The sequence below is a fragment of the Encephalitozoon intestinalis genome, chromosome X (assembly GCF_000146465.1).
Source record: "Encephalitozoon intestinalis ATCC 50506 chromosome X, complete sequence".
NCBI classification, from domain to species: domain Eukaryota; kingdom Fungi; phylum Microsporidia; family Unikaryonidae; genus Encephalitozoon; species Encephalitozoon intestinalis.
The window spans coordinates 106,469-134,084 of NC_014424.1; the positions used below are offsets into that span (position 1 = coordinate 106,469).

The following is a 27,616-nucleotide window of genomic DNA, read 5'->3' on the forward strand; positions in this document are numbered from 1 at the left end:
TTTTTCTCAAGTGCTGTTTGTCTTATAAACAAAAGAATTTTGTATGTATCAAGCCATGGCGGGTAGACAAAAATCAAATCAAGTTGACACCATTATTTAATCCCAAGAGTCTTGTCAATCTCCTCTGCAAAGTACTTCTCCACAAGCGCCCTTTTCTTCTTCGCTGTCGGCGTAAGCAGATCCGCGCCCTCAAAACTCTCAAACCCACGCCGCAGCACAACAACCTTCGACGGAATCTCAAGCCTCGTGATCCTCCTCTGCTTCACCAGCTTCTCTCCAACCTCCCGCAGGTGCTCCATAATCTCCTTCTCACTCCTCTTCTCGTCAGGACACACAACAATCGCAATTATCCTCTCGCTCTCAGACCTCCGTGGAATAAACACATCCTGTATAATGTCTCCGTCAATGTACAGCGTCTCAAGCTTCTCAGGGTCAATGTACTCCCCCTGTGCAGTCTTGAATCCATCCTTCAGATGCCCAATCCCAGAAATCACCTTACTTATAGATATAGCCAAAATATCATCCGCATAGCTGCTCTTCCATTCAAGTATAACCTCCTGTCCAGACAGCTTGACATGGATGTTTCCAATCATAAGCCCAGACTCCACCTCAACAAGCTCCTCAAACCCATCCATAAGCACTTGCTTCAACAATACCCCTGTCGAGTTGTATGGGATCCTTTGCCTCTCGTATATGCTCATCTCCTTGTATTTAGATTCCATCAAATCGTCTCTCTTGTATATCCTAATGTCGTTCTCTGTCCCTACGATAATCCCCTCAAATTCCCCCTCAGCATTGGTAAATATTTTAGCCTCATTATCCTTGACTAGATCAAATCCTGCCTCTTCTCCATTCCGTAGAGTATAAAGCTCCATCTCAATCCCTTTCTTTTCGTTTCTCTGCTGAATCACATTCCTGAGTCTCTGCATCTCATTCATCTCTCCATGCACAAAGAAGAGGTGCCGAGGTTGGCATTCTTCAATGAACTGGCTATTTTGTGTAAAATCCACATGCGCACTGAATGAGATGTATTCCACCGACATGTTAAGCCGAAGCCTCTTTCCATTCAACGCCTCTATCTCCTTGGGCTCGCTGAGTATCTCCTTTGCAAGTGTTCCGTCTACACAGTATCCAGGTATTATCACGGCATTCTTACTGTCCGAACACCATCGCTCAAAGAGATCTCTTGAAAGCCCGCTCTGCAGCATTCCCGGGCTGGCCATGATCACACATGGACCCTCATCATCAAAAGAGTCTATTCCCTTCAGATTCTTGACATATTTGAATGCAAACGGGTTTCGGACCAAGCTTAGTTTTTGAATCCTCTCGTTCATCATTCCTATGTAGGTCTGATATACCCCCATACACCTTTTTGCCAATGCAGATGCATAGTAGATTGGGATCTTCTGCAGAGAAGCATTTGAGCTCCAATGTTCCTCAAGAATAAGAAGAAGCTCCTGTGCCCTTCCAAGAGCAAACACCGGAAGTAGACATCTCCCCCCTCTTTGAACAACATTCTGAACAATGCTTGTAAATCGGCCCTCCCTCTCTGATCTCGGAAGATGGCATTGCACTCCATATGTCGATTCCGTTATAAGTGCATCGATTTTGCATCCAGGAGACTCTGCAGCCTTAAGATGTCTGTCTTCTTCCCTACTGAAATCCCCGGTATAAAGAATCTTGCTCTTCTCTATTTCAACCAAAAACATGGCTGCCCCTAGTACATGCCCTGCATTCAATGCCTTAACCTTAATCCCCTTCACATTGACTTCTTGATGGTAATCGATAGGTATGATTCTGTCGTAGCATTTAACCAGGTCTGTTTCGGTGTAGAAGTCTGCATCCGATGCTGCATTGATCAGCCGGATATAATCGTTCAGAAGCCATTTAAGAATGGCCTTTGTAGGATGTGTCATATAAACCTTTCCTTTGAAGCTTGTCTTTTCCGTTAGAAACGGCAGTGCCGCTGCATGGTCTAGGTGGAAGTGTGTAACAAATATGGCATCGATCTTCGAAAGATCTACAAGATCCAGAAAAGGAAGGGATGCCACGCCGGTGTATGCCGGATGAACCCCGCAGTCCAGCATTATAGTCCTGCCCCCACACTCGACAATAACGCATGATCTTCCAACTTCGTTTCCTGCCCCAAGAGGCATCACTTTTATCTTCTCGCTAGAGAACATTCTAGGGCGATCAGAGCAAGTTGAATTTCTTGCAACTGGTTTCTTTCAGAATAAAAGATAAATGTAGAAGTCTATTCATATTAATGAATAGTATTACTATAAGCAGTAAATTGGAAACTATATAATAATAAATGTTATACAATTAGGATGGGAACAATCAGGTTTATATCTATAATCTCTTTTCTTAGTGATATGATGATTTGGTGCATTGATGGACCTGGTAAAGAAGCCAAGGATAATCTTAAGGCTCCTCTATTGACAAGTGATAATAAGCCCAATGATTTTAAGGCATCACCTATTCCATGTAGTGAAAGTACCGTTAGAATGTCTCGTTTCAAGGATATGATGAACAGAATAAGGATTATGGAAGATGGATCTGTGCAACACGTCAACTTCCAGAGAGATGTTGTGTGTACCCCAGACGGCTCAAAAACCATCCTCGAGCTCCTTCTCTCGCGCTGTGCAACAATGGGCAACGAGCCCTTCCTCGGCACAATCGTCGGCAACAAGGTCAAGTACAAGACTGCAAACGACATCCGCAGAGAGGCAGAGGGCCTTGCCTCGTTCCTGGCACAGACCACAAGCCCCGGAGACATGGTGGGCATCTACTCTGTCAACAGATACGAGTGGATAGTTGCCGAGATGGCAACTTACATGTGCGGATGCACCAATGTCCCCCTGTACTCCATGTTCTCGCCCGAGAACGTCCAGATGATTCTGAAGGAGACGGGGATGAAGGTGTGTGTTGCGTCTCGGGAAAAGGCCGAGCAGCTGGTTGAGACTGTGCTGGAGGGCAGGGAGACGATGCTCGAGCACATTGTGCTGATGGACAAGGCGCCCGAGCTGGTGGCGAGGCTTGAGAATGCCGGGCTGCGGGGACATTACCTCAAGGAAGTGATTTCTCATCGGGGAGGGATAACCAAGGAAAGGTACTCGAAGGGGGAGGATCTTGCAACGATATGCTATACAAGCGGGACATCTGGGTGTCCCAAGGGGGTGATGCTGACACACCGGAACTTTATCTCTGGGGTTTCTGGGATATTCCGTGGGTCTCGGAAGGAAGAGATGGTGTCTCTTGACAAGGAGGATGTGTATCTGTCGTACCTGCCGCTAGCACATGTGATGGAGAGGATATGTGTCAACATCTCGATGGCATATGGGTGCAAGATAGTGTTCTACAGGGGGAACATGAAGGAGATCAAGGAGGACTATCTTGTGGCGAAGCCGACATTTATTATTTCTGTGCCGCGGGTGCTGAATCTGTTCAAGGACAAGATTGAGGAGAAGGTGAGGCAGAAGAACTTTGTGCTGCGATGGATTTTCCGGGGGGCCCTCCGGTACAAGATGTGGAGAGTGGGGCGAGGAGAGCTGAAGAGCAAGTTTGCAGACTGGCTTGTGTTCAACAGGATTGCAAAGGAGTTTGGAGGGCGGATTTCGCGGATTCTGTGTGGGTCTGCACCTCTTCGGAAGGAAGTTCTGGTGTACATGCAGGCTGTGCTCTCGTGCCGGATTATCCAAGGATATGGGCAGACGGAGAATGTAGGGTCGGGGATTGTGCAGCCGCTGGACACGAACCTGTACGACAATGTTGGGATTCCCTTTCCGTCGAACGAGGTGAAGCTTGGAGAGATACCAGCGGAGCTTGGGAGCGAGTATGGGCGCCGGTATCCTGGAAGGAAGTTTGGAGAGATTCTGTTGCGCGGGGACAATGTGACGCAGGGGTACTTCAAGAGGCCTGAGGAGACGGCGGAGCTGTTTACTAAGGACGGGTGGCTCCGGACGGGGGACATTGGGATGTTTGATGTGTCGACGGGGATGTTTTCTGTGATTGGGCGTCTGAAGGATGGATTCAAGACTGCACAGGGGGAGTACATTGACCCTGAGAAGCTTGAGACGCTGTACATTGACGGAGACATTATACAGGATGTGTTTATTCCACGGAGGTCTGAGAGCGAGAGGATAATTGCGATTGTTGTGTGTCCTGACGAGAAGAAGAGTGAGAAGGAGATTATGGAGCACCTGCGGGAGGTTGGAGAGAAGCTGGTGAAGCAGAGGAGGATCACGAGGCTTGAGATTCCGTCGAAGGTTATTGTGCTGCGGCGTGGGTTTGAGAGTTTTGAGGGCGCGGATCTGCTTACGCCGACAGCGAAGAAGAAAAGGGCGCTTGTGGAGAAGTACTTTGCAGAGGAGATTGACAAGACTCTTGGGATTAAATAATGGTGTCAACTTGATTTGATTTTTGTCTACCCGCCATGGCTCTGATAATTTTTGTCTACCTTAAAACCCTGAAATGGAAAATTCGTTGAATAGCAAAAGAGTCAAATCGGAGAAGCTTAAAATAGATATGGTCCGAGGCCAAATAGAAGAATACACCAATCTTCTCAAGCTCCAACATGTAAATGTCGATGAGCTGATGGAAAAGATAGCGTCTGGATGGTGCGAAGACATGACCAGAAAGGAAATTGTAGATTACTGTAGTGAAACCGCAGCCTCGATGATCACCAAACATCCTGAGTATGGATGGATCTCGTCCCGAATCATTGTCTCATATATCCACGATATCACCATGGATTCTTTTGTTGAAAAGATCAAATACATACAAAAGTACCAGGGAACGATTTCTGAAGAGATGTACAAGATAATAGTGGAGAATGCAGAAATAATTGATTCGATTATAGACTACGAAAAAGATTTCCTTTTCAACTACTTTGGAATACTTACCTTGATGAAATCTTATCTGATAAAGGTGGGGGAGGAGATTGTTGAAAGACCCCAGGATGTATTTATGAGGACAGCCCTTCAAGTCCATAAGTCTGACTTTGGGAAGGTCAAGGAGACATATGAAATGCTGTCAAGACACTACTTTACCCATGCAACACCGACCTTGTACAATTCATGTCTCAAGGAAGCACAATTGGCCAGCTGTTTTCTCATAACACCTCGGGAAGATTCGATTGAGGGGGTATACCACATGATCAACCAAACGGCAATTATAACTAAGTACTCTGGGGGCATAGGACTCAATCTTCATGGGATTAGGTCGAAGGGAAGCCCTCTGAAAAGAACTGGGGGAAAGAGTAATGGAATCATTCCGCTGATCCAGGTTTTGAATGCCACAAAGAGATACATCAATCAGGGTGCCGAAAGAAGACCCGGGTCGATAGCCATTTATCTTGAGCCTTGGCATATGGAGATATTTGACTTTCTGGACCTTAGGAAGAACACAGGCCCTGAGGAATTCCGGGCAAGGGACATCTTCATTGCACTATGGATCAACGATCTATTTATGGAAAGGGTCAAGAACAATGAGGAATGGTCGTTGTTTTGCCCTAGCCAGGCTGTTGGGCTGAATGAGACATGGGGAGAGGAGTTCAATGCCTTGTACTGCAAGTACGAGAAGACAATCAGCAGGACGGTGGTTCCTGCGCAAAAGTTGTGGAAGGCCATAATCGAGGCGCAGATCGAAACCGGAACACCTTACATGTGTTATAAGGATGCATGCAACAGACTTAGCAATCAGCAGCATCTTGGAACTATTAAATCATCGAACCTTTGTGCAGAGATAGTTGAATATTCCTCTGGAGAAGAGACCTCGGTGTGTAATCTTGGATCTATTTCTCTTCCTATGTTTGTCAAGAACAAGAAGTTTGACTTTGAATCTCTTAAAGACGTGGTCCGGATACTTACAATCAACCTCAACAAGGTGATCGACTTCAACTACTATCCTGTGGAAGAGTCCAAGAGATCGAATATGAAGCACCGGCCGATCGGAATAGGAGTGCAGGGTCTAGCAGATTTGTTTGCAATTCTAAGGCTTCCGTTTGATAGCGATGAGGCCCGTAATCTGAACAAAGACATCTTTGAGACGATGTACTATTCGGCACTGGAGACCTCGTGCAAGTTGGCCGAGAAAGAGGGGCCGTTTGAGTCATATGAAGGATCTCCCATAAGTAAAGGGATCTTTCACTTTGAGCTGGCAGGCAAGAAGGCTTCCAACAACTGGGACTGGGAAGGGCTTCGGGAAAGAATTAAGAAGTATGGAACCCGGAATAGCCTTCTGATTGCGCTAATGCCGACTGCAGGAACGTCGCAGATCTTTGGAAACAACGAGACATTTGAGCCGTTCATATCGAACATATATACCAGGAGAACACATGCTGGGGAATTTCAGATTGTTAATAAACATCTGATTAACGATCTTTCCGAGCTGGGGCTGTGGTCATATGAGATGAAGAACCTGATTATTGAAAACGAAGGATCTATCCAGAACATCACAACGATTCCAAAAAAGATCAGAGACATATACAAGACAGCATGGGAAATAAAGATGAAGGCTGTGATAGACCTGGCGGCGGATAGACAGGTGTTTGTTGACCAATCGCAGTCTTTGAACGTCTTTGTGGCAAAGCCGACCTACTCACAGCTCACATCGATGCACTTCTACGGATATCATTGCGGTCTGAAGACGGGAATGTACTATTTGAGAACAAGGCCGATAACATCTGCAATCAAGTTTACAGTGGACAAGAAGCTTGCAGAGAAAACCTTATCCTCCATGAATGATACGGACGAGCCCTGTTCGATGTGCTCCTCTTGATTAAACTTCGTTGCTTTCTTTTCAGCCTTGTTTTTCTGTTTGAACGCCGTACCTCCAGCAGATGTATTGAGGAGCTTTAAAACCCATAGATGAACTTTTTCAAGGAAGGAGAGAGACTGAAGGCAATCTTCGACGACCTGGTGAAGCAGCACAAAAAGAGTAAGAGGAAGGTTGTTGATAACAAGAACGTGAGCAAGGAGATGCTACAGACATATGAAGAGAACAGGATGAAGCTGATGCATTTTTTCGAGATGCACTCGAGATTTATTAGGCCAAGGAAGAACAGTATTGGAATCTTTTCTGTGGATGACTTTGTCAAAGTCAAAACCTCGGAATCGATGATGTTTCCCAAAAAGGAAGATTTTAGGAGGGAAGGGAGACCAGGAATGCCATTTTCTGTTGGAAGGCCTATGCAGTGGGGAGGAATGAATGGGAGAGAGCCTTTTTACATTCAGGATAGGATTCCCACACAAGGATGGAAGGGGTGTGGTCGGGATGGAAAGCCGATGTGGATGGGGTTTGGAGGGTACCCGGGGGCTCCTGGGCAGGAAAGCATATTACGAGGCTGGGGTCCTATGAACTTCCTGCATCAGAATAGCAGAGGGTTTTTTGGGGCCGGGTCATATGAAATGGAAGGTGGGAGTTTTGAAGGAGAACATGGTAGCTATGGATATGGAATTCGGATGGCACCGGGGCCAGGAGTTAGAAGACGGTTTGATATTGGAGGAGGGGGCCCAAGTGATGGGTACGGTATGTTTCCTAAGAGAAGACCACCTGACATGGACTCCAAGACAGCAGAAGTATCTAAAATGGGTTTTCCACATGAGAGAGAGGAAATAGGAAGGAATGGAGTTCCACCATCGATGAGTTGGACGGGTAGTAGGAGGCCATACATCCCTACGGAAAGGAGAGAGGAAATGATAAGGCCTCCCTTCTACTATCCGATTTTAGGGGGATACGGCTATCCTGTCCATGGAAATGGTACGTTTCCTGGTGTTCCAGTGGAAGAGACCTTTGCAACAGCATGCTCGATATATCCAGAAACATCCAGGAAAGAACAACACTTTGTAAAATACCCACAAAGCTTTCCAGGTAGTGATGTGATAGACTGGATGCCGGAGAAGAAAAGTTCTAAGACGAAGACACCAAAGGAAACGAAAGTGCCAACCTCTCCAAAAGAAAACGAAAGCTCTATTTCAGGGAAAGAGGATCCCTGGAGGCTAGACATAACAACAGACTTAGAGAAAAGAAAGTTGTGTGATGAAGATCAGGGCAGAGACGAGAATAAGGAAAAGGCTTCTTTCGCAGACTTCCCAGATGGCAAGAACAACTCCCATGGGGAACTTTCCACAAACCACGGGAAGGATCTGAATATAATGACCATAGAGGATCTAATTGGAGACAAGACGATTGACAAGGATGCAAAAGAGTTCATCTATGAACTTTGCGATGGATTTGTCGATCATATTATCCATATGTCATGTGCATTGGCTTACCACAGGAAAAAAAATACTGTGGAGGTCTGTGATGTCAAATTAGCATTGAAAACAGAGGTTGGGATCGAGCTCCCCTCGGATGGGGATTCGGAAGAGGAGTCTTCCTTAAGTCCCGGAAGAGAAGTGAAGGTTGTAAGAAATGAAGAGAAACAGCCCCGGATGGCCAAAAAAGACTAGGAGAGACGAAGTCTTTCTTTTGGGAGAAGGTATGTTTTGTTTCTAAAAAGTTTTAACCCTCTATTTCTGGAGATGGCAACAACTAAAGGCAAAAATAGCAGGCTGGCAATTGAGATGGAGTCTATGTCGAGAGACCCACCACCAGGATGCAGCGCAAGCCCAATAAGCCCCAACGAACTAGACAAGTGGATTGCAGTTATAACAGGGCCCCCAGGATCGGTCTATGAGGATGGGATATTTGAACTTCTGATTGTCTTTCCTCCATTTTATCCATTCAGCCCGCCAAAGGTGACGTTCAAGACACGGATATTCCATTGCAACATATTTGAAAAGAATATCTGCCTAGATATCTTAAAGGACCAGTGGAGCCCAGCACTAACGATAGATAAGATCCTCTTGTCCATAGTTTCCCTGCTCCAGGATCCCAATCCCGACGATCCTCTGAACAAGGAGGCAGCCGATCTGTACCGAAACAATAGGATGGAGTACAATAGGAAAGCAAAGGAATGGGTGCGGCTTCATGCCTCGAAACATAAGTCTGAGGAATAAGAAGTTTCTTGATGGAACAGATGATTCTGTTATATTAAATTGTTCTGTTTATTTCTGTACAACCAGGATGCCAAAACAAGGAGCAAAGGAAAATTCTGTATGAAAACAGAGTCCCTATGATTTTTGGAGAAGCAGGCACATGGCTCCTCGAGGACCTCAAGTCAAGTGTCCTTAAACCCTATAGACATGCAGAGATAAAGGCAATACAAGGAGAAAATGGAGATCTGGACAAGAAGATGGAGGAGATTAGAAGGGCAGCAGGGTCTGGGATATCTGAGGAGCTCTCAGTGAACTACGTCATGATGAAGCATTTCAAAGAGCGTAACGAAAGAATAGTCAGGAGTTACAAGTTCCATCGAATCCTGGGTCTTTTCGACTGCTTTTTTGGCAGAAAGGAAACTTCTGGAATACTTTCTCCTGAAGAGGAGGAATGTGCAGAGGAATACTACGCAACTCTCAAGGAGTATCTTGAGCCTTTTGCTGACATGGACTTTACCACGGAAACACCGCCCACACAGTTTTTTGTGCAGGTGATCACGCTGGAGGACTGTGGAGTGGTGATGGATGAGGGAGACCTCATAGAACTCAAGAAGGACAGAATATACTTTATCAAGAAGAGTTCTATTGCTCATCTGATCAGCGATGGACTTGTACGAATCATTTAATAAAATCACCTATGGGATGTCTACAGAAGATTCCGGGCCTATCTTTTTACTGATAATGCACATTGCTTCCTCTGAAGTCAATCCTCCTTCCTCTTCTCCAATGGTATGGTAATTATCTCCAAAGAGGCCCTCAACCTCCTCTTCAACAACTCCGAAGATCTCGCATTCAATATTCTCCTTGATCTTGTCTTCGTCGTATCCTCTCTCCTTAAGTCTCTTGTAAAGAACTTCAACAGGAGCCTTCATCAGAAAGACTAAATCAAAGGCTATATTGGCTGCCATCCCACAACTGTGGGTGTCTATGATGTATGACTCCTTGCCAAGGAGATATCCTTCTAGAGATTTTCTCACCACTTCATCATCGAAGAGAAGCGATTTGTATGTCTCGCTGTACTCCTCATATAGGTTGTTTTCCTCGATGTACCGGCTCATCTCGACATGGGGAATCCCAAATCTTTTCGATATGTCCAACGAAAAAGTTGTCTTTCCTACTCCAGGCGTCCCAGTAACTAGAATCTTCATTGGGAGGAGTGTGGAGACATTCAAATAAATTCAGCCTTTAATCCTCGATTCTACAAAGTCCTTGAACCAGATGGACTCCTCAAATCCCTCGCAGAATCTCTTTACTATCTCTCCAGCTCCCTTCTTGTCAAGCATGTTCAGGAGATAAAAAGATCTATACACCTCAAATGCGCTGTCTCCTGACGGAAGGCAAAATCTGTTTTTTCCGAAGCTCTTGAAATCCTCGAGAAACTTCTTATGGACTGGAGAACCTCGGATCCTGTCGTTGAGTATCACACAGAGGAGCTTCATCACAAGGCCGTGGTTTGGAGGCTGCACCTCAGAACACTTTGAAAGAACTTCAAACGAGGTCTCGAAGTCTCCACTGCGGAACGAAGACAATCCAAACTCCCCTAGAACTTCTTGCTCAATCTTCCCCTCTCCTATTGTGTCCTTGATCGACTCATAGTACTTCCTTGACTCCCCATATCCTTGGGTTCGATCAATGTAGAGAAGCCTGAACAACCTGTCCTCTGTTTTTGCCGGCCTTCCCAGCTTGAAAAACTCAAACTGTAGAACTCTTCTTTCGACAAGCTTCGGGTCTATTTCCAAAAGCCTTTTAAGAAGGCCATTGTAAGTACTTATCTTCGGAGAGTCAAGAATCTCATACAGAGTCTCAAGATAGAAGTCTATGTTTTCCAGAAGCGTGTTTTTTTCTCTATCCCCAAAGCAATCAAGCAACTCGTTGATCGTCTTCATGATCTCCACCCCATCCTTGGACTTCATGTGGATAGACAGGAGAGTCCTTAAGGCTTTGGCCTTCATTTCTTTATCCTTTGCACTATCCTTGAACTCTTCTAACTCTTTTCTTCTCTCCTCTGTGTCTTTGATGACCAGTATCTTGCTTAGATCCCTGGACAGCCTCTCCTCGTCTCTCCGATCCTCTTGTTGCCCATTCTCATCTTCTTTGGGCTCGTGATGGGCCAGCAGCTCGTCAATTGTCTTCTTGTGGGTCTTAGTGTATACTCTCGGCGACTCCAAGAACTTCTTCAAAAACGGAGGAAGGCCCCTGCTCAAATACCCCTCCATCTTTCGGATGTCGACAAGTATCTTCTTTAGTTGCTTGTCAAAAATCTTCTGGTTTTCTTCCTCCTCCAGCTCCATCACTCTGCACTGGAGATCATGGAGTCTCTTCTCCTTCTTCCCCTGCTTCTCAGATGCCTCATAAGTCTTTTCTTTTATCTTTACTCGGCTACTTTCCTCTCTCTCCTCGTCAATCGACTCAAAAAATCTAGACATCAGGGGATGAATGGGCTTCTTCAAATTCTCTCCAGAACACTGTATTTATTACACATCTTTCAAGCATCATAGATATCGCCAGTCCGAGTCCACAATCCCCTCCTTCATCCAGAACTCCAGCGACCTACTGTTCTTGGTCAGAAGGTCGTTCAGTTGAGTAAACGATACCACCAGATCTCTTCCATTTATCTGTACATCGGCATGAGAAAGCGGATGGAACAGCTCTGCACACACCTCCGAGCTTAAACGCATCTTGTCCTTGAGTTGGGGGAAAAACTCCATGGCATCCTCACACTTTTCTTCATCTTCGCACCAATAAGAAGATGTAATGATTCTCCCTCCCTCAGGAATGCATCCCGAAAATTCTTCGAAGAGCTCCAGATCTTTCTCAATGATGTCAAAGCACTGTAGGTTCTTATGGAGTCTATCCCTAAGCGCCTTGAGGATCTTCTTCTTGGGAGCTTGTTGAAGGACCAGAGATCTCACAAAGTATTCTTTATACCTTTCTAGAAGATCAGGCATCAGCTCGAGAAAAAAGCTTAGGACATCAGATGTCTTCAGCCCCGGATACCATGAGAAGAGCTCGTCCTCTATCACTTCCATACTTTCTACCTGGTCCAAGATACACTCAAAGAGGTCGTCTCTTTTGGTCAGCTCCTCCTTGATTCTTTCAAGCTTCTTTATTATCTTTTTGTTGATATTCCGAAATGATTCGGAAACTGCAAACAGTATATTTCTGGTGCTCATGTTTCTTATCTTCAAGCTAAGCATCCCAGGCCTTGCGCTCTTCTTCGTGGCTTCTGTGCTATTCATTGCAACAAGATTTGGAATGTAGCTGATCCTTTTACTTTTCAAGCTTTCGTTGCATGCATCTTCCATCGATTCCCTGTCAAATTTCTTCATCCTCCTTACAATTTCCCGATCTCTTTCAATCTCCTCCATCCCAAACAAAGAATTTATAGGATAGATCAAACTCGTTATTTTTACTTGTTTTAGATGCAGAGACAGTTATCAAAAGGCTACAAGACATGGAAAGAAAGAGCCCGTAGTAACAACTATCAAAAGAAGACAATTTAATAAGTAATTATCCACTTCCCCCCAACTCTTGTGATCTCTTCTTTTGCTGATGGCGTGAAATACCTGGCTTTGACAACAATCGGCCTTTCCAAAGGCAGCTTTCCTCCAATAACAATGTGATATCCAAACTCCCTGACATCGATCACAGGAACCTTCTCAACGTTATCCAGGAACTCGTATCTTTGCTCCTTTGGGATCATCCCCCACAGCCTTGCAGAGCTGATTGGGCGGGCATAGTTCGAGTTCTCCTTCCTGTGGTAAACCCTCATTCCTCTCTTTCCATGGTAGTCCGGATGGAATCTTGTGAAAAGAGTCTTCATGTGGCTGAATCCTCCTGCCAGCCCTCGGCCTCCAGAGTGTTTTCTATGCTTTCCTACACGTCCATGTCCGTGCGATACATGCCCTCGCATCTTTCTAGTCTTCTTAACCTTTTCTGCCTTCAAATTAGCTCAGATAGCCACTTACCATTTCAGGGATAAAATTTTTACCTCGACAAATACAAGCAATCCAATTTTCTTCAATGGCCATCCATTTTCCACTCAAGCCGTTGTACAGGCGCCTGATGCAGGAATGTGAAACTGTCGTTTGAGCAAGGTTCAAAAGAAGTGCAAGCACACTCTGAAATGCACTCCACACACAAGAAGATCAAGGTCAGCATAAGGCTAAGGCCCTCTACAGGGAACAGAGAGATATGGAAGACCTCTGAAGACGGTTTGTGGCATATCCGTGGGGAGAGGAGAGTGAAATACAGCGGGTTCCAAAGCATCCTGTCGAACATGACAAACGAAGAGGTTTACAAGCTGTGTGTGCAGGAGGAGGTTTGGAAGTTTTTGAACGAAGAGAACTGCACGGTGTTTGCATATGGACAGACAGGCTCTGGAAAGACATACACAATGCTGGGAGGAGATGAGGAGGGGATTATAAAGCTGGCAATAAGAGATGTTTTGAAGAAGAGGTCTGTGGGGATATCGTATCTAGAAATTTACAACGAGAAGCTCTTTGATCTTTCGAACAACAACGAGGTTCAGATGTTCAGTGTTGGAAACAAGAATGTGATCTCGAACTTGTGGGTCGAGCATGTGGATAAGTGGGAAGATGTTGTGCCTTTTATTGAGAAGTGTGAGAAGAACAGGAGGTTTGGAACTACGGAGTTCAACACAAAGAGTAGTAGGTCACATACTGTGGTTCAAGTGACATACAGCAGCAACAACCGAGTCCGGACTTTGAATATGATAGACCTTGCAGGGAGCGAAAGAGCAAGCCGATCGAATGACAGGAGGAAGGAAGGGTCCTTTATTAACAGGAGCCTTCTTGCACTCTGCACGGTTGTCAACAACATAGGAAATGGGAAGTATCTGGGGTTTCGGAACTCGAAACTGACAAGGGTGCTTCAGCCGTCATTGGACGGACTTACGAATCTGATTGCAATCTGCACGTTGTCACCTTATGAAGATTGTGTTGAAGAGTCTGTAAGTACATTGAAGTTTGCGGCAAGGCTGTGCAATCTCGAGCTGAAGACGGAAGAGATGCAGATATCAAGCGATGGGGATGGAAGATGTGGAGGAGATGGATTGGAAGGAAGTTCCAGATGCGAGGTGAAACACAGATGCTGCAGAAAGTTTCATCCTGAAGTTAGTAAAGAAACAAGCGATGTTCTGGAGAAGACAGAGTCCATGACCTTTGAGAAGTACTTTGAAGGATACGGCTTTTCGGAAGCTCCTGGGCTGGAAGAGCATAGAGAGCATGACAAGGTGTGTAGTGAGAAGGATTCTGTAGCAGGGATACTCCGGACCTTTGGAAGGGTGATTATGGAGAATCTGGAGTGGAAGGTAAAGCTTATGGAGGAGCTGAACATAATTAACAACGATAGAATACATTTGCTAGAGAGAATGGTAGGAGAGTTACTTGGTAAGAACCCATCAAGAAGAATGAATGAGATCTTCATACTCGAGAAGTACAGGTTCAACCTTCGTAGGAAGATGGTTGGAAGAAAATGATTATGCACTGTTGATTTTACCCATAGAAGGAATGGGACCGAAGATCAAAACACTTGTATTTTTGAAAGTAATGGTTCTTGTTATACTTCTGCACTTTCTTCCTGTGGTCTTGAAGGAGATAGGGCTAAAGAAGAGGGTGGAAATGATGAAGAGGGACTTCAATAGAAGGCTTCTCGAGGGAAGTGAGAGCTTGGAGAGGCTTAGGATGCTGAAGACGCTAATAAACAATGCAAGATACTGCAAAGACGGAGATATACCGCTGGACGGTTCCATGGCCGAAACCAAGAGGGCTTATGAAGGGCTAAGGGTATGGAGCGACCCTGTTTTCCTGAGGCTTTCGAATATATACAATATTTCTATTTTTTTTCCTGTGTTTGCGCCTGTGGTGATACAGAGCATAAAGATTCTGAGGTATAGAGACTCTTGGGGGAGCCGGGGGGAGAAGGTTGAACCATAATAAATGTAATATGTTTTAGATGTGTTTAGGGCTTTCTGAACTGTGTCTGCAGAAAGAACAAAATGGCAACTACGATGCCCAGGGGATGAATGAGGAGAGTGGAAAGGAATGTTCGAAGCAGCAGAAGAGGCTGGCAGAGGCTCTCAGAAGAAGAGATGGCCTGAAGGAGGAGATGGAAAAAGTCAGACAGGATCTTCAAAAGCTGGAGATCCACCGGAGAGTACTATTGGACATGGTAAGGATTGGAAATGGAGGAATGGAAATAGACGTTAACAGATACAGACCGATCTATAAAGCAGAAGTCGAGGGAGCAAAAGGCCTGATACATGTTCCGGGAGAGCGATACCATCTAGCAATATATAACCTCGGGAGGATTCCGATGGCGAGTATGAAGCCCTTTTATAACCAGAAGAACATCTATCCAATTGATTACATGTGTAAGAGAGCCTACTACAAAAGTAGAGGGAGCCCTGGAGGAGACGGGTATGCCCTGTATACATGTACAATAAGGAATGTTTGTAGCAAGCCTCTGTTTGAGATATCTGAGAGGGACCTATGCATAAGAGGGAAGGCTGGGGAGGTCTTCAATGCATTTAAAAGTTTGTTTTCCTGGGAGATTGAGTTTGGAAGCATAACGGAGTTTTTTGGGCTGAACAATCTGTATGTTCGGAGACTGATCAGCGAGCAAGAAGGATTTAGAGGGCTTGGAATTGGAGATAGATGGGAAAGGAAGGCCTGAGAGTGTTAGCCTGTTTATATTAAAGGTTGTGACAATTTTTGCAGAGTATTGTTTGTGAAGACTAACCCCAAGGGATGATTCTAGATGAGATTGTGAAGGAAGCGGCAGCGCTGCAGCTGAGGAAGGAAGACGAGAATACATGGTCTCGGGTGAACGATGTACTCATGAGGCTTTCCGGGGCAGTTGTGGGGCCGGAAGATGTGCGAAGAGTGTTAGAGAGTGTTTCCGACCTGATTGTAAGGTCGATGCAGAGTGACAGATCGAGGCTTGCAGGAACAGCCCTTGGATTTCTCAAGAACTGCATTTGCATCTTGGGAAATGAGTTTGGGATGGCAGGGCAATATCTAGTGCCTCTAGCGAAAGTATGTGGAAAGAGCAGTAAGGTGTTTTATTCAAGGGGAGAGGAAGTGCTTGTAGAACTTTGTAAGAGAGTGAATATTAAGGGACATGCAAGGTTTTTTAGCGAATACTGTGGAAGTGCCAATAAGAATGTTAGGCTTGCTATTTTCCGGGGGATTGAAGCATGGGGGAGTGAGTCTGGAAAGATAGAAGGATTGGAGAATCTTGTTATAAAGGGAAGAGAAGATGCATTTTCGGAAGTTCGAGAGGTGTGCAAAAGAATGATGGAGAAGTTCAGTATTGGGGAGAGAAAGGAAGGATGCTTTAGAAGACAGCGTTTGGAAGAGAGTCTTGAGAGTGGGGTAAAGAAAGGGCCTGTTAGAATGGCCAGGATGCCGGTGCGAGGGGGATATGGAGGAATGGAAGGAATCGGGGCAAGAGAGATGGAAAAGAAAGAGCTTGCACCCAAGTTTTCTCCGGCTAGAAAGCAAACAAAAACAGGAGATAAAGACTATGACAAGATAAGGGAGCTTTCAAGACAGGTCAAGGACATAGCCGAAGACATAAGGCCGAATGTGGGGGCTGAGAAGAGCTCAAGCGGTAGAATAAGAACCAAGATAAAAGAGATGTTCTCCAGAGGAAGTGATAAGGCAGGGACTGTGTATCCAGAAAGTAAGGTTGAGATACCAAAGGAGGTGATGAACCATGAGGATCTAACTCCAGTGAGGTTGGACAAGTATCTCAGTAGATATCGTGAAGAGTATGGAAGGCTTATTCCCAAGAATATAACTGGAGTTAGCAATGGATTTGAAGTTGAGGATACCGAGCTAGGGGAAGAATTTCTAGAAGCCAAAGAAGTCTCTGATGAAGACAAGGCGAGGATTGGAGAAACAAAGGAAGAAGATAAGCTTAATGGGTCTTGCGAAGAGAAGAAGGAAAGGATTGTTGTTGGGAATGAAAGCTTTGATGAGGAGATGGGACATGATTTAGAGGGAGGAGATGAAGTGTGTGCAGAGCTTGAGATCGGAGAACTTTCGAAGAGCTTAGCGAACATCTCGATCAATGAAGGAGATGTGGAGGATAAACCACATTCCGATGGAGATGGGATGTTGTCGGAGGCTTCTGGAAATCCCTACGAGAATCTTGTTGAAGGACAAGAGATGGAAAGCTCTCTTAAAGAGTACACCATAATGGATTCTGGGAAGCTAGAAGAACACAAGGAAAATAACAGGGATGAATCCCGGCTTTGTAGAGGATCTGGGGCCTCGATCGGAGAGTCAACAATTTCGATTGACTCGGAGGTTGAGAACCAAAGAAAGGAGAGAAAGAAGGGATGTAGGAATGCTCTTGAGATGATGAAGGGAAATCGATTTGCAGGGTTTCTTGAGTTGAGTGAAAGCAGCGAGGAAGAGACTGTATTTTCTAGAAGGCAGGGGGAAAGGAAGGAAGGAGTGGAGAAGCAAGATGCAGACAACACAGGCGACTTTACGGCGATGGACTCCCTTGTGGAGGTTAGAAGAGGGGTTTTTAGAAAGAAGTAAGAGCCTAAGGGCGAAGAAATAAAGTCTTTAAGTTAGCCAGGTTTTTGTGTTTTATGTGTGGGACGTAGAAAAAGAAGACATACTTTGAAGGTTTGTTTAAATTGTCCTGAGGAAGAACTAGTGGTTAGATGGCAAGTCGACCGCTCTGGGCAGTAAGCGCGGGTCTAGAGATCTCCTTGTGGGTAGTTGGGGAGTCTGTAGGGACTCTGCACCTACCATTAAAGCGGAGGGGAACGCATGAGGGCGGAAACGCAGCAATGAGTACCTCCTGCAAGGCAGAGTCTCCAGCCTTCCGCGCCAGTCCTTTTTGTGGAGTATGGCTTTTGCTTTTGAAGAAGGGATGGGGATATTGCTAAAAAAAACAAAGATCCCTACATGCTTGAGAACATAAGGATAGAGCCGAAGATGAGCTACAGGAAGATAGTGGGGGTCAATGGGCCTCTTGTGATAATGGACAACATCGGGTTTCTAAAGTATGCAGAGATAGTCAGTCTGACGCTTCCTGATGGAAGTGTTAGGCAGGGACAGGTTCTGGAGGTGTGTGGAAAGAAGGCTGTGGTCCAGGTGTTTGAGGGGACGTCTGGAATAGACATCAAGGAGACACAGGTTACATTTACAGGAGAAACATTGAAGATGGGGATTTCGGAAGACGTGCTGGGAAGGATATTCAACGGGAGCGGAAAGGTCATTGACGGAGGCCCGAACATCATTGCCGAAGACTACTTCGACATCCAGGGACAGCCCTTGAATCCATACTCCAGGATATATCCCGAGGAGATGATCCAGACTGGAATATCATCGATTGATGTGATGAACTCGATTGCCAGGGGACAGAAGATTCCTATATTCAGTGCATCGGGGCTTCCCCACAACGAAATAGCTGCACAGATATGCAGGCAGGCAGGGCTTGTGAAGAGAAAGGACTCGATAGATAGTAGTGACGACAACTTTGCAATAGTTTTTGCAGCAATGGGGGTGAATGTAGAGACTGCAAATTTCTTCCGGAACAGCTTCGAAGCATCTGGATCGATTGGGAGGACAGCATTGTTCCTGAATCTGGCCAACGACCCCACCATCGAAAGGATCATCACGCCACGACTGGCGTTGACGGCAGCAGAATATCTTGCATATGAGAAAGAGAAGCATGTTCTTGTGATCATGACAGACATGAGTTCGTATGCAGATGCGTTGCGTGAGGTTAGTGCTGCAAGGGAAGAGGTTCCAGGAAGAAGAGGATATCCAGGATACATGTATACAGACCTTAGCACGATATACGAGAGAGCAGGGAGGCTGGAGGGAAGAAACGGATCTATCACCCAGATCCCGATTCTAACAATGCCAAATGACGACATAACGCATCCGATTCCAGATCTCACGGGATACATCACCGAAGGACAGATTTACGTTGACAGGCAGATGCACAACAGACAGATCTATCCACCCATAAATGTGCTTCCATCATTGTCTAGGCTGATGAAAAGCGCAATTGGGGAAGGGATGACGAGAAAGGACCATGGAGATGTGTCGAACCAACTTTATGCAAAGTATGCAATAGGCAAGGATGCCCAGGCCATGAAAGCTGTTGTGGGTGAGGATTCTCTTTCTTTGGAGGACAAGATCTCGATAGAGTTTTTGGAAAGGTTTGAGAAGGAGTTTATAAGCCAGAGACATAACGAGCTTAGGACAGTGAACCAGTCCCTGGACATTGCATGGGATCTCCTTCGAACGTTTCCACGAGAAATGCTTAATAGAATCCCATCGGACATATTGGATGAGTTCCATTCTGTGGCGCCCTCGAGATCGGAGTAGATCCACGTTCTTGTTTCCGGGGATGGATAACTCGGAAGAGGGGAAAAAGGCGATTTCCAGCAAACCCCGATGAACGGAATGGGCACAGACCAGAAAGTCTTTACATATGTATGCATACAGTGTCCCTCGCTGAGGGAGCTGAAACTGAAGGATCCCATCAGATGCACGGAATGCGGCAACAGGGTTCTCCGCAAGAAGAGGACAGACAATGTGGTGCAGCTGGATGCCGTCTAGTTTACTCAATAAATATGTTCTCTGTCAGTACGACTCTTATAATAGTCTTTATAAAAAAGTGTGTTGGAAACCCCAAATGGAAGAGGGAAGGAAAAGAAAGGCAAAGGACCAATTGTCGCCATATTCCAATCCGGTTGAGGAGAGTGACCAGCATAGTGGTGTTGTAGAGCCTCTTCCATTGATTCACAAGAAGAGGGCCAAGGCAAGGGTTGGGGATTCATCAATGATTGCAAACTCCGAATCTCTGAAAGGGGTGCTGAGTTCTGTGAATATCCTAAAGCCGAGGGGAGGAGGCAACGATAGAATAAGCGGTCTGAACAGATGCTTTGTCAATGCTGTGCAGAAGGTGGTTGAGAAGGAATCCAACAAGAGTCTTTTGTATTTATTTAGGCAATACGAGAAGTATTACAGGGAGTTGACGGAATCGAATGATTGAATTCCAAGTTGAATAAATGACGATATTATTTAAGAAGTTGTAAACAGATAGATTTTTGATGAGAAATGTGTGTTTGGTGGTGATAGACGGATGGGGGCATTTGGAATCAAGGACGCAGGGGAATGCTGTGTCGGAGTCGGAGTGCCGTTGGATGAGGGCTTTAAGCTGGGGACGTTGCAGTCTTCTTCTGCATGCCCATGGTAGATATGTGGGGCTCCCTGACGGGTTAATGGGGAATTCCGAGGTAGGGCATCTAACTATAGGGAGCGGGAGGATTATCGAGCAGGACATACTAAGGATAGATCGAGCCATTGAGGAGGGAAGGCTGAAGAAAATAGTGGATGAAGTGCTCCAGGGAGGCCGAGGTAGAATACATGTGGTGGGGATGGTTAGCGACGGAGGAGTCCACTCACACATAAGACATCTGAAGGGGATTTTGGAGTCTCTGAAAGGACGTAACGAAGAAGTGTTTATCCATTGTATAAGTGATGGGAGAGATACAGAGCCACAGGTGTTTTTAAAGTATCTTGAAGAAATTAAGAATTTCTGCCGGGATATTGGCACAGGAAAGATTGCTTCTGTGGCCGGGAGGTTTTACTCAATGGACAGAGCAAACAACGAGGAAAGAACAGAGCTTAGCTTCAAGACAATGACAAGTGGGAAGGAGATAGGAGAAGATGCCGAGGATTATGTCCTTGGAATGTACAAGGAAGGTCTGGGAGATGAGACCCTTAGGCCTTTTCTTGTTGATAAGGCCGGAAGGATAAGTAGAGAAGATACCATCATCTTCTTCAACTTCAGAGCAGACAGGATGAGACAAATTGCTTCTAGGTTTGCCAAGAACGGAAACAACATAGTGACAATGACCGAGTACAAGAAAAATCTTAAGTCCAAGGTTCTCTTCGGGAAGGTCTGTGCGAAGAACACCTTGGCAGAGGTTTTGTCAGACCGCGGAATAAGACATACACACATAGCAGAAAAGGAGAAGGAGGCACATGTGACATACTTCTTCAACGGGGGTAGGGAGCAGCCATTTCTCTGGCAAAAGACGATAATACTTCCCAGCCCAGACGTTGAATCTTTCGACACAGTACCATCAATGGCCTCGAAGGAAGTGACAGAGTATGTGATTGCAGAGATTAGAGACGGAGTACCGATGGTAATTGCCAACCTTGCACCCCCCGACATGGTAGGACATACAGGAAACCTTGAGGCAACAAAGATGGCTGTTGAGGCAGTGGATGGATGCATAGGGACAATATACAGAGCCTGCATAGAGAACAAATATACTCTAATCGTAACTGCAGACCATGGAAATGCCGAAAGAATGACGGATGGAAGAGGAAACTGCTGCAAAACCCATACAACAAGTAAGGTTCCTCTAATAGTCTGTGGAGAAGAAGTGGGAGAATTCTCTTCCTCATGGGGATACACAGACACCGACTACTCGTTGAGAGACATAGCCCCGACTGTATTAGAAATAATGGGAATTCCCAAACCAGATGAAATGACTGGGAGGTCGGTGTTGGGAGCCTTCGGCCACACCCTTCCAGCAAGAGATAATCAGTAAAAACTAGTTTTCGTTGGAAGAAATCCTTTAATCAGAACATTCCAAAGTCGATTTCAACTTCTTCCTCCTCAGGCTCTTCCTTCTTTCCTGCGTCCCCAGGGACATCAGCTGAAGCCTTGGCCTCCACAGGGGCTGCTGCCTCCTGGGTACTACTCATCAACAGAGTCTTAATCTCAAGTGCGTCCATTTCAAAAAACTCACTGATCTTCGGATGGCTTTCCAGTCCAAAGAACTTGAACACAGAGTCAATCTTCTCTTTGGTCACTTGCTGGTTAGTTGCATATATAAGCAATGCTGCTAGCGGGTACATATCGTTTATCATGTTTTCTTGTGTCATTCTACTTTAAGCAATTTAACGATATCGGGCCCAAAGTTTGGTAGCCCTTCTGTTGCTTTTGCTTTTATACTTTTCCCTGAAAATTTTGCTTTTCAAGGCAGCCAGGCATTGGAAGGATCCTGTCCACACCCATAAATCCCTTGGATGGACTTTGACAGCCAGATCTTTAGGAAGCTGAGCAGAAGGTACAGCACCAAGTCGGACATAAGGATGGTGCGCCGGCCAAGGATATCAAACTTCTATCTCAAAAAAGGCGACAAGTACGAATATGTGGCCTACAGACTTACTTCGATGAAGCCATACTTCCTGGAGCTTCTCGGCATAGAAGACTTTTCGCCTGTGAATAGCATTTCAAGCACCTCTTTTTACACATATGGCATCATCATGAATCCGTTTGGACACAAGTTGGACTCCCAAAACACATTTATTGCATCGAACATTGATGGAAGCAACGATGTGGTTGTGAAGTTGAATCTATCGCATCTAAGGAGATATTCTGTGTTCCCTGGGCAGATTGTTGCCGTTAAGGGAAAGAATATTACGGGAGGCGAGATAACAGTGGAAACTCTTCATTGCATACCCGTTGTGGATATCAATGAGGAGAAGGATGGCAAGGAAGAAAAGCATAACCAACCGTCTATTGTTGCATTCTCGGGCCCCTACGGATTTGCATCTGAGTTTGATGTTCTCGACAGGATCCTTATGGAAGAAGCTGATGTGTTGATACTGGTTGGGCCATTTATAAGTTCGGCCCACGGAAGTGAAGACCATTCTCCAGCCTCGATGATGGAGAAAGAGTTCGTTCCAAGGATCAGGCGATGGCTGAATGAAAGACCAGGAAGTAAAGTTGTTCTTGTGCCGTCTGTCAACGACATAACATGTCTGGGTGTGTTTCCTCAGGGCCCAATAGACATTGATGAGGAAAGAATTGTATGTACAAGTAATCCCTGCGAGTTCTTTTTAAACGAGTTCCTGGTGTGTGTTTCTTCTCTGGACACACCTCTTGAGATAAGCTCGGAAGAGTGTTTCCATGACTCAGGCCTGGAGTCGGAGGATGATGCCTGTGGAAATCTTCTTTTTGGAGGAGATAGGCTGAAAAGGATAGCATATCATCTTATCTTCCAAAGAACTTTTCTTCCGGTCTTTCCGTCTCGGAATGTTGTTTCGTATTCTGTGCCAGAGAATATGTCCATGGACACGGCGCCAGACATATACATTGTTGTGTCCAGGCTGAAGCATTTCTCCAGAGATGTAGGCCCTTCTGTGGTGGTCAATCTGGGACTGCAGACAGGGAAGACAGAGAAAGTGGCATGCCATATAAGACTTCCTGAGGCAGAGGAGCCGAAGAAGTTTTCTGTGGAATTTGTAGATTTGGAGATCTCCATGCCTAGAGAAAATAAATAAGACTCGGCCCATGGGATCCATGCAGACGCATTTTGAGGTTTTTGACAAGATGCTTGAAGAGATCCAACAGCTGCGTCTAGACGCCATCTACTTTACAAAATCGACATCCAGAACAGAGGGGAAAATAGAAAAGCTGAGAGGAAAGTGCAAGAGATATAAGGAGAAGTTTGTACGGAAGCCGTCGGAAAGGTATTTCAAAAAGATCGAGAAATTTTATCGAGCAATAAAGAAACATCTAGTGAATAATAGGAGGTGTGAAGATGCGTTCCAAGAAGTCATCCATGAGCTTAAGAAGAAATGCGAGGACCTTTGCTCGAGATCCGGGGTGTCCTTTGACCTGGAATGCCCAGAAATACCAGATGTAAACTGCGTTGTGAACCTGGGAGAGATGGGAAGCAACGAGCAACTATACTGCAAGTGCAAAAGACCTGCATTCAAAAATATGATAGCATGCGATTCCTTGGACTGCAAGGGGAGATGGTTCCATTTTGAGTGTGTTGGAATTTCAACTGTTCCAAAAACACTTTGGATATGCCCGGAATGCAGAAAAGCTGGAACGCTGACTAGGTAAGCGGAGTTGATACAATAAAAGATTGTTTAGTTGTCTAGGTATCGGGAAGAGATTACATTGCCATGAGCACCAGCATGATTATTACCAGAAAGGTAAGTATTTTCTGTGTGTCAGGATCGTTTGCAGTAGGTGGTCTCCTCCGATGATCGAATCTCCTGTACATTTGGGAATATAAATATTCGTAAAAATCGTTAGAGTAAACAAAGGACTCTTGATATCCTTGGGAGTGGAATGCATTGAAGAAGACATTTGGCATGACGTCTTCGGGAGTAGAGAATCTGGGGCTGGCTCTGAATGTGGGAGCCTCTCTGGCCATGTCATATTTCCTTCTCTTTTCTGGATTTCCAAGTGTTGAGTATGCATTCTGGATGATTCCGGAAACAGCACTAGACTCATCCATGCCAGTCTTATCGGGATGAAACTTCATGATTAAAGTGTTGAAGGCTCTTTTTATTTCTGCCTGGGTAGCATTCTTGGGCACTCCCAGAATGTCATAGTAGTCCTCGGACTTTTTCTTAAGAAATGCCTCGATATCCTTGTGGAGAGAAAGAGTCCTTGTTGCCTTCTCCATCTCTCTCTTGTCCTCGGGGGATCCTGTGAGCTCGTACTGCTTCTTGGCATTTTCCAAGTATCCCGAATAATCCTTCCTGCTTAAGCATGATCTGGCAGCCTCGGAATAGTCCATGGAGGGGTCCTTGATGCAGAGATACTTGTTGAATTTGAAGGAATATATCCAGAGTGGTGAGAGAATGGGAAGAGAGATGGAAGAGAATGGAAAGGAAGGAGTAACAATCTGAAGGATCTGAGGAGAGAATAGATTCTAGAAAAAAAGAAAAAATTTTACCCTTCAAGAGGAGTAGTCCATGGAGATAGACGAAAGCAAGAGAGCAAGCAGTGATTCATTAACAATATATGTAGGAGATCTCTCGCCCAAGACCCTTGACTCGGATCTTTTTAGGATCTTCTCAAATGTGGGAAAGGTTTTGAATGTCAAGCTGATTAAGAGGGGAGAGCCTGTTTCATCCTTTGCATTTGTGACATTTGAAAACGAGGAGGAGGCAGAGAGGGCAATCAGGGAGTATAAGCACTATGAACTGCATAATAGACAGATAAGGGTAATGAGGAAGGACGAAAGACCCCCGGAGACAGGGAACATCTTTGTCAAGAATCTTCCTGAGAACTTTACGAGCAAGGACCTTGATGATGCGTTTTCGATGTTTGGAGAGATTACCAGCTGCAAGGTTGCAACAACATCGCATGGAAAGTCGAAGGGATATGGGTTTGTTCAGTTTAAGGAGAAGAAGGCAGCGAAGAAGGTGATCAAGAACTTCAACAACCTCAATGGGCTTATGCTTGGAGAAAACAAGATTGTTGTGGAGCTGTATAACCCGGAGATGAAGAAGGGAGAGAACAAGAAGACACCGACGATGTTTACAAACTGTTTTATTAAGAATTTTCCTGTTGATGTTGAGGAAGAGAATCTTCGAGAGCTTCTTGAGAAGTACGGGAAGGTGACGTCCTTGTTCTTCCCGACGAAGGAGGATGGAAAACCAAAAGGATTTGCATTTGCTAATTTTGAGAGCCATGAGTGTGCTCTGAATGCTATCAAGAATCTCCATGAGACATTTCCCTTCGGGGACGGCGAGAGTGGGGAGCCGTTCTACATCCAGAAAGGGCAAAGAAAAGAAGAGAGGGCAGAGGAACTCCGAAAGACGTTTGAGCAGCTGAGCATGCAGGGGCAGAGCTACAAGAAGAATCTCTACATAACAAACATTCCCGAGGGCTTTGGGGCTGAGGAGCTTAATAACATATTCAGAGAGTTTGGAAACATCACATCTATGTCTGTGGGGACTGACGGAGCCAACAGCCAGAAGCAGTATGCCTATGTGTGCTACTCGACGCCGGAGGAGGCCAGCATAGCTGTGGAAAGAGGGAATGAGATATATCTTGATGGAAACAGGCTTCAGGTTGCATACTTCAAGAATAAGCTGGAAAGAATGAAAGAGAAAGAATTTGGAAGCATTGGATACAAGCCGAATATCCCATACATGTATAACCAGGGGGTTAATTTTGTACCCAATGGATTCAAGCGTGAAAGAAACCGAGGAGGATCTGCAAAGGGATACAGCAGCGAACTCGAAAAGCTACATGGTCTTGTGCTTGCAGAAGCACCATCTTTCAAGAGCCAATGGAAGAGCTTCGGGGTGAACAACGAGGCCGAGTTTACCAGCAAGGTTACAAGGGCCTTTCGTAACAAATCCGAAGAAGAAATCAAGGATATGATCGACCTGGACTTTGTGCTTGCAAAAAGCATAGCAGCGGTTATTGAGAACGACAACTCTAGCGACTAAGTTCTACTATAAACATTAAAGCCTTTTTAACTTTGAACTTGAATGTGTTCGCACCTCAGGAGAGTCTGGGAGGAGGCGAGAGACAAGGGGGATTATCTTAGTGGTAGAGGATTTGCTTCGCATGTGAATTGCCCGGGTTCGATTCCCGGATCCTCCATTCCATTTTTCAAAGAGCAATAATTTCAACAGACTTTAGTCCCGAGTTCGATGCTGTTTTCAAAGGAGACTCTCAAGTCTTTTGCACAATCAAAGGGGATTTCCAACATTGACGACGACGCACTGAGGGTTTTGTCCCAGGATCTGGAGTATAGAATCAAGGAGGTGTGCCAGGAAGGAAGCAAATTCATGGTTGGCTCAAAGAGGACAAAGCTGTCGATCGATGACATCAACTATGCTCTAATCAGCAGGAATGTAGATCCACTGTTTGGATATGATCCTCAGGAGAGCCTTGTTTTCCGCGGTCTTCCCTCGAATGTATACTATGTTCCTGACGAGGAGATTGATCTTGAGGAGTATCTTGACAGGCCTCTTCCCAAGATTCCTCTTCGGCCGTCGATTCAATCTCACTGGCTAGCCATTGAAGGAGTGCAGCCCCAGATTCCCTACAACCCGATACTTCTTGAAAAGCCAGTTGCAAAGAAGGACACACTAGGAACATACCAAGAGGAGGCCGAGCTGAAGTCCCAGAATAGGCATATGCTCACAAAGGAGCTGAGCATGTATTTTGACAAGGTTATCCAGGCCATGGAAACCGACGAAGAGATAGCAATGGAGTGCCTGCACAACGAAAGTGGGATCCAGCAGCTTGTTCCATATTTCATTCACCATTTCAATGAGCAGATAGTGAAGAACATAAAAAACAAAGAAAAGCTCATGACGGTTATGATGGTTTATAACTCTCTGCTAAGGAACAAGTACATCTTCATCGATCCGTATCTCCACCAGATCCTCCCCTCACTTATAACATGTGTGATTGGGAAAAGCGTTGACGACGAGGTCAGGAGAGTGGCCGCAGATGTTGTCAAGTATGTTTTTAGTAACTTTTCCAGTTCCTACAAGACACTTGCGCCAAGGATCATTAACACCCTCAGCAAGGCATGGCTGGACAAGGAGAAGACAGAGTCCACGCAGTATGGGGCTTTGCTCTGCCTAAGCCTCCTGTCAAAACATGTTGTAGAGACTGTTGTAAAGCCTAAGGCCGACTACTATGTTAAGGAAATCAACAATCCACGGGTTACGGAGCTTCTGGATGACATTCTGAAAAAGAACGATATTTAATGTCTGGAC

General features: G+C 45.4%; 24 protein-coding genes and 2 non-coding genes across 26 annotated transcripts; 19 read left to right on the forward strand and 7 right to left on the reverse strand.

Moving 5' to 3' along the window:
* Positions 1 to 92: 92 nt before the first annotated feature.
* Positions 93 to 2,183, reverse strand: Eint_100840 (putative beta-lactamase fold-containing exonuclease; the record flags this gene model as incomplete). The annotated part of the gene is made up of 1 exon (XM_003073724.1): positions 93 to 2,183. One exon carries the CDS (start codon positions 2,181 to 2,183, stop codon positions 93 to 95), a length of 2,091 nt encoding a protein of 696 aa, XP_003073770.1.
* A 147-nt stretch (positions 2,184 to 2,330) lies between these two features.
* Eint_100850 (long chain fatty acid CoA ligase) lies at positions 2,331 to 4,400 on the forward strand (the record flags this gene model as incomplete). The annotated part of the gene is made up of 1 exon (XM_003073725.1): positions 2,331 to 4,400. One exon carries the CDS (start codon positions 2,331 to 2,333, stop codon positions 4,398 to 4,400), a length of 2,070 nt encoding a protein of 689 aa, XP_003073771.1.
* Positions 4,401 to 4,473: 73 nt separating this feature from the next.
* On the forward strand, positions 4,474 to 6,780 carry Eint_100860 (ribonucleoside diphosphate reductase; the record flags this gene model as incomplete). The annotated part of the gene is made up of 1 exon (XM_003073726.1): positions 4,474 to 6,780. One exon carries the CDS (start codon positions 4,474 to 4,476, stop codon positions 6,778 to 6,780), a length of 2,307 nt encoding a protein of 768 aa, XP_003073772.1.
* Positions 6,781 to 6,869: 89 nt separating this feature from the next.
* Eint_100870 (transcription initiation factor TFIID subunit TAF12) lies at positions 6,870 to 8,453 on the forward strand (the record flags this gene model as incomplete). The annotated part of the gene is made up of 1 exon (XM_003073727.1): positions 6,870 to 8,453. The coding sequence occupies one exon, from the start codon at positions 6,870 to 6,872 to the stop codon at positions 8,451 to 8,453; it is 1,584 nt and encodes a 527-aa protein (XP_003073773.1).
* A 72-nt stretch (positions 8,454 to 8,525) lies between these two features.
* Eint_100880 (ubiquitin-conjugating enzyme E2) lies at positions 8,526 to 9,002 on the forward strand (the record flags this gene model as incomplete). The annotated part of the gene is made up of 1 exon (XM_003073728.1): positions 8,526 to 9,002. One exon carries the CDS (start codon positions 8,526 to 8,528, stop codon positions 9,000 to 9,002), a length of 477 nt encoding a protein of 158 aa, XP_003073774.1.
* Positions 9,003 to 9,118: 116 nt separating this feature from the next.
* On the forward strand, positions 9,119 to 9,667 carry Eint_100890 (uncharacterized protein; the record flags this gene model as incomplete). Its single annotated transcript, XM_003073729.1, has 1 exon — positions 9,119 to 9,667. One exon carries the CDS (start codon positions 9,119 to 9,121, stop codon positions 9,665 to 9,667), a length of 549 nt encoding a protein of 182 aa, XP_003073775.1.
* Positions 9,668 to 9,676: 9 nt separating this feature from the next.
* Eint_100900 (putative nucleotide kinase) lies at positions 9,677 to 10,189 on the reverse strand (the record flags this gene model as incomplete). Its single annotated transcript, XM_003073730.1, has 1 exon — positions 9,677 to 10,189. The coding sequence occupies one exon, from the start codon at positions 10,187 to 10,189 to the stop codon at positions 9,677 to 9,679; it is 513 nt and encodes a 170-aa protein (XP_003073776.1).
* A 30-nt stretch (positions 10,190 to 10,219) lies between these two features.
* On the reverse strand, positions 10,220 to 11,467 carry Eint_100910 (uncharacterized protein; the record flags this gene model as incomplete). The annotated part of the gene is made up of 1 exon (XM_003073731.1): positions 10,220 to 11,467. One exon carries the CDS (start codon positions 11,465 to 11,467, stop codon positions 10,220 to 10,222), a length of 1,248 nt encoding a protein of 415 aa, XP_003073777.1.
* A 66-nt stretch (positions 11,468 to 11,533) lies between these two features.
* Positions 11,534 to 12,409, reverse strand: Eint_100920 (uncharacterized protein; the record flags this gene model as incomplete). The annotated part of the gene is made up of 1 exon (XM_003073732.1): positions 11,534 to 12,409. The coding sequence occupies one exon, from the start codon at positions 12,407 to 12,409 to the stop codon at positions 11,534 to 11,536; it is 876 nt and encodes a 291-aa protein (XP_003073778.1).
* Positions 12,410 to 12,540: 131 nt separating this feature from the next.
* Eint_100930 (60S ribosomal protein L27A) lies at positions 12,541 to 13,012 on the reverse strand (the record flags this gene model as incomplete). The annotated part of the gene is made up of 2 exons (XM_003073733.1): positions 12,541 to 12,981; positions 13,010 to 13,012. The coding sequence occupies 2 exons, from the start codon at positions 13,010 to 13,012 to the stop codon at positions 12,541 to 12,543; spliced, it is 444 nt and encodes a 147-aa protein (XP_003073779.1).
* Positions 13,013 to 13,167: 155 nt separating this feature from the next.
* Positions 13,168 to 14,541, forward strand: Eint_100940 (kinesin-like protein; the record flags this gene model as incomplete). Its single annotated transcript, XM_003073734.1, has 1 exon — positions 13,168 to 14,541. One exon carries the CDS (start codon positions 13,168 to 13,170, stop codon positions 14,539 to 14,541), a length of 1,374 nt encoding a protein of 457 aa, XP_003073780.1.
* Positions 14,542 to 14,572: 31 nt separating this feature from the next.
* Positions 14,573 to 14,998, forward strand: Eint_100950 (uncharacterized protein; the record flags this gene model as incomplete). The annotated part of the gene is made up of 1 exon (XM_003073735.1): positions 14,573 to 14,998. One exon carries the CDS (start codon positions 14,573 to 14,575, stop codon positions 14,996 to 14,998), a length of 426 nt encoding a protein of 141 aa, XP_003073781.1.
* Positions 14,999 to 15,083: 85 nt separating this feature from the next.
* Positions 15,084 to 15,737, forward strand: Eint_100960 (uncharacterized protein; the record flags this gene model as incomplete). Its single annotated transcript, XM_003073736.1, has 1 exon — positions 15,084 to 15,737. The coding sequence occupies one exon, from the start codon at positions 15,084 to 15,086 to the stop codon at positions 15,735 to 15,737; it is 654 nt and encodes a 217-aa protein (XP_003073782.1).
* A 74-nt stretch (positions 15,738 to 15,811) lies between these two features.
* Positions 15,812 to 17,617, forward strand: Eint_100970 (uncharacterized protein; the record flags this gene model as incomplete). The annotated part of the gene is made up of 1 exon (XM_003073737.1): positions 15,812 to 17,617. One exon carries the CDS (start codon positions 15,812 to 15,814, stop codon positions 17,615 to 17,617), a length of 1,806 nt encoding a protein of 601 aa, XP_003073783.1.
* A 91-nt stretch (positions 17,618 to 17,708) lies between these two features.
* Positions 17,709 to 17,945, forward strand: Eint_100975. The gene has a single exon (XR_002670151.1). It is a non-coding gene; the product is annotated as a miscellaneous RNA (non-coding RNA).
* Positions 17,946 to 17,992: 47 nt separating this feature from the next.
* Eint_100980 (vacuolar ATP synthase subunit B) lies at positions 17,993 to 19,426 on the forward strand (the record flags this gene model as incomplete). The annotated part of the gene is made up of 1 exon (XM_003073738.1): positions 17,993 to 19,426. One exon carries the CDS (start codon positions 17,993 to 17,995, stop codon positions 19,424 to 19,426), a length of 1,434 nt encoding a protein of 477 aa, XP_003073784.1.
* A 69-nt stretch (positions 19,427 to 19,495) lies between these two features.
* Positions 19,496 to 19,660, forward strand: Eint_100985 (DNA directed RNA polymerase; the record flags this gene model as incomplete). Its single annotated transcript, XM_009163641.1, has 1 exon — positions 19,496 to 19,660. The coding sequence occupies one exon, from the start codon at positions 19,496 to 19,498 to the stop codon at positions 19,658 to 19,660; it is 165 nt and encodes a 54-aa protein (XP_009161905.1).
* Positions 19,661 to 19,736: 76 nt separating this feature from the next.
* On the forward strand, positions 19,737 to 20,096 carry Eint_100990 (uncharacterized protein; the record flags this gene model as incomplete). The annotated part of the gene is made up of 1 exon (XM_003073739.1): positions 19,737 to 20,096. The coding sequence occupies one exon, from the start codon at positions 19,737 to 19,739 to the stop codon at positions 20,094 to 20,096; it is 360 nt and encodes a 119-aa protein (XP_003073785.1).
* Positions 20,097 to 20,154: 58 nt separating this feature from the next.
* Eint_101000 (phosphoglyceromutase) lies at positions 20,155 to 21,666 on the forward strand (the record flags this gene model as incomplete). Its single annotated transcript, XM_003073740.1, has 1 exon — positions 20,155 to 21,666. One exon carries the CDS (start codon positions 20,155 to 20,157, stop codon positions 21,664 to 21,666), a length of 1,512 nt encoding a protein of 503 aa, XP_003073786.1.
* Positions 21,667 to 21,697: 31 nt separating this feature from the next.
* On the reverse strand, positions 21,698 to 22,003 carry Eint_101010 (uncharacterized protein; the record flags this gene model as incomplete). Its single annotated transcript, XM_003073741.1, has 1 exon — positions 21,698 to 22,003. The coding sequence occupies one exon, from the start codon at positions 22,001 to 22,003 to the stop codon at positions 21,698 to 21,700; it is 306 nt and encodes a 101-aa protein (XP_003073787.1).
* Positions 22,004 to 22,147: 144 nt separating this feature from the next.
* Eint_101020 (DNA polymerase alpha-primase complex subunit B) lies at positions 22,148 to 23,407 on the forward strand (the record flags this gene model as incomplete). The annotated part of the gene is made up of 1 exon (XM_003073742.1): positions 22,148 to 23,407. The coding sequence occupies one exon, from the start codon at positions 22,148 to 22,150 to the stop codon at positions 23,405 to 23,407; it is 1,260 nt and encodes a 419-aa protein (XP_003073788.1).
* A 19-nt stretch (positions 23,408 to 23,426) lies between these two features.
* Positions 23,427 to 23,978, forward strand: Eint_101030 (chromatin remodeling protein; the record flags this gene model as incomplete). The annotated part of the gene is made up of 1 exon (XM_003073743.1): positions 23,427 to 23,978. The coding sequence occupies one exon, from the start codon at positions 23,427 to 23,429 to the stop codon at positions 23,976 to 23,978; it is 552 nt and encodes a 183-aa protein (XP_003073789.1).
* A 52-nt stretch (positions 23,979 to 24,030) lies between these two features.
* On the reverse strand, positions 24,031 to 24,663 carry Eint_101040 (DnaJ-like protein; the record flags this gene model as incomplete). Its single annotated transcript, XM_003073744.1, has 1 exon — positions 24,031 to 24,663. One exon carries the CDS (start codon positions 24,661 to 24,663, stop codon positions 24,031 to 24,033), a length of 633 nt encoding a protein of 210 aa, XP_003073790.1.
* Positions 24,664 to 24,841: 178 nt separating this feature from the next.
* On the forward strand, positions 24,842 to 26,329 carry Eint_101050 (polyadenylate-binding protein 2; the record flags this gene model as incomplete). Its single annotated transcript, XM_003073745.2, has 1 exon — positions 24,842 to 26,329. One exon carries the CDS (start codon positions 24,842 to 24,844, stop codon positions 26,327 to 26,329), a length of 1,488 nt encoding a protein of 495 aa, XP_003073791.2.
* An 86-nt stretch (positions 26,330 to 26,415) lies between these two features.
* Positions 26,416 to 26,486, forward strand: Eint_101060. Its single transcript has one exon. It is a non-coding gene; the product is annotated as a tRNA-Ala (tRNA).
* A 50-nt stretch (positions 26,487 to 26,536) lies between these two features.
* Eint_101070 (transcription initiation factor TFIID subunit TAF6) lies at positions 26,537 to 27,607 on the forward strand (the record flags this gene model as incomplete). Its single annotated transcript, XM_003073746.1, has 1 exon — positions 26,537 to 27,607. One exon carries the CDS (start codon positions 26,537 to 26,539, stop codon positions 27,605 to 27,607), a length of 1,071 nt encoding a protein of 356 aa, XP_003073792.1.
* Positions 27,608 to 27,616: the final 9 nt, after the last annotated feature.